The sequence below is a fragment of the Capsicum annuum genome, unplaced genomic scaffold, assembly GCF_002878395.1.
Source record: "Capsicum annuum cultivar UCD-10X-F1 unplaced genomic scaffold, UCD10Xv1.1 ctg3722, whole genome shotgun sequence".
NCBI classification, from domain to species: domain Eukaryota; kingdom Viridiplantae; phylum Streptophyta; class Magnoliopsida; order Solanales; family Solanaceae; genus Capsicum; species Capsicum annuum.
Window position 1 is genome coordinate 1 of NW_025844261.1, and position 2,101 is coordinate 2,101.

General features: G+C 32.6%; 1 protein-coding gene across 1 annotated transcript; it reads right to left on the bottom strand.

Moving 5' to 3' along the window:
- Positions 1-793: 793 nt before the first annotated feature.
- LOC107854711 (putative F-box protein At3g21120) lies at positions 794-1,747 on the bottom strand. Its single transcript, XM_016699729.2, has one exon. It carries the CDS (start codon positions 1,745-1,747, stop codon positions 794-796), a length of 954 nt encoding a protein of 317 aa, XP_016555215.2.
- Positions 1,748-2,101: the final 354 nt, after the last annotated feature.

The following is a 2,101-nucleotide window of genomic DNA, read 5'->3' on the forward strand; positions in this document are numbered from 1 at the left end:
AGTTGGTGTATAAAAATTGTATATCAGATGTCTACTGTTGTGGAAGTTCTATTTTTGTTTGCAATTAATATCTTTTTCGAAGGCAAAAAGATTTCCAAATCTTATAGTTTAGTGTTAATTTATTCAGCATTTCCTTTTCAGAGGACAATTTTCACATCTAAATTATGTATTAAATATAAACTATTATCCTACCCAGTATATCTGAAAATCTTGATTAGAACTCTTCATTATTGGATAAAAGATGTCTCTCCTTTATATTTACTACGACTCTTTCTCTACGAATATCGAAATTTACTAATTTGAAGAGCAGAGGAATTGTATAATTCAGCTTATGAAAAATCAAACATTAAAGAAGAAATGAGTGCTCAACAATTGCAAAAACAACAACCAATTCCCTTAAAAAAAAATTAAAAATACATTAAAAAAACAAAAGAAGATAAAGCATGTAATCATAAGAATACCAAGAAGATTGAGTACAAAACTTAAAGAAACTCAAGATTACACATCAATCCATATGATTGAATTTGACAAATTTGTCATTGCTCTATTGGTATCACAAGTGTCTTCTCAAATCTTGGCCTTCTTTTCGATGGATCGAGTACTGTGTTGCTTCCTCTTGCGCGTGACATTAAGTCTAGGAAAATATAAGCTATCCAGACATATCAGATATACGGGATAAGACATATATTCCTCAGAATGATTTGATATATGAATTGTCCTAACAAATTTTTTCTGTTTAAGACAATAGATGGAAAGATTGTGACGCCCTGGTCCTTGGAAGACAAGCTCTTCATCACTCTATATCGATAGTTGGGCCTGGTATATAGGGAATATACATAAACCATTTCCAACCATCTTGTTGCATGACCCAAATATACAATCCATTGATAAAATCATTTCCTCCAAATGCACCAAGACAACCTTTCAAAGTAGACAGACGATACACAAACTTATTTTCAATGCCATGAGGTGTTGGAAACTCCTTCAACTCATCCGAATTCACATCAAAGTATATGAAAGTAGAAGTTTTACATATGTTTTGACCACGTTTCTCATTTAGAGCCCAGTATACATGATTGTTAGTGCCAGTTCCCTGACTGCATATGTATGTGTATGAAGTTGAAAGTTCAAATTCAGGAAGACATTGTTGTAATGTAGATAGAGTTGTTTTCTTCGTACAAATATTCTTACTCGTAGAGTACACAAAATAAAATAAATCGTAGATCAATATAATTTTGTAATCACCGGTGGTGGAATCAGAACACATCCCATATGCACAAGCAAATGTGTATTCTTTAGGTTTGGTATATGGACGCTCAAGAATGTGGTGGTCTCCGGATGGTGGATTCCATAAAACGAACTTCTTATAAGCCTTAGGTTTTTTCAATAACACTAAGCCATCATATGAGCACAGGATTTGAGCACCTATAAATTCTTTGAGCGGGAATTCTCGTTTATCTATGATAACGTGATTGAGGTTGTTTAAATATAAAAATTCAAACTCGCCCGTACCCTTTTGTAACACTAGCTTTTCACATCCTATCTCTTTGGATCGATCATAGTGGGTTTTCGTGAAAGCAATGTTGGAAATCATAGCATTCCATGATTTTGAAACACACTTAAAACATATCAAAGATGTAGTGTTTACCTTAATGAGGATGTTGAAAATGATATCAGATGCAAGAACAGGTGTATCTTCTTGAGAACGGCTTTCCTCGATTGTCTTTTGTGATTTCATTTTTGACATTGTTATTGAAGAGCGATGCAGAAAATGACTTGGGGTTAAGTTTGACGGCGCAAGAACAAATGACATTCTATTAGGGTTTACTGTAAGTATATTTATATCATCTGCAATCATCCAAAATTTTTCAACTCTTACCTTAATATAGAAAAGTAATTCCATAAAGGAAATTTAGTAAGTTCTTCTTGTTTGTACTAAGAGGATAAAAGGTGATGTTAAATAAACCATAAGAAGTTAATAAAGAGTTTGAAATTTCATACATAGAAACACACTATGCTTTTTAAATTAGTGAATACAATAGGGCGGGTTAATTGCTCTGGTTTAATATATGGACAAGGACAATGTTTATTTGTTTTATTT

Bases quoted from the DNA above. Each gene is read 5' to 3' on its own strand.
- LOC107854711 (XM_016699729.2), bottom strand. From the start codon at position 1,747: ATGTCAAAAATGAAATCACAAAAGACAATCGAGGAAAGCCGTTCTCAA.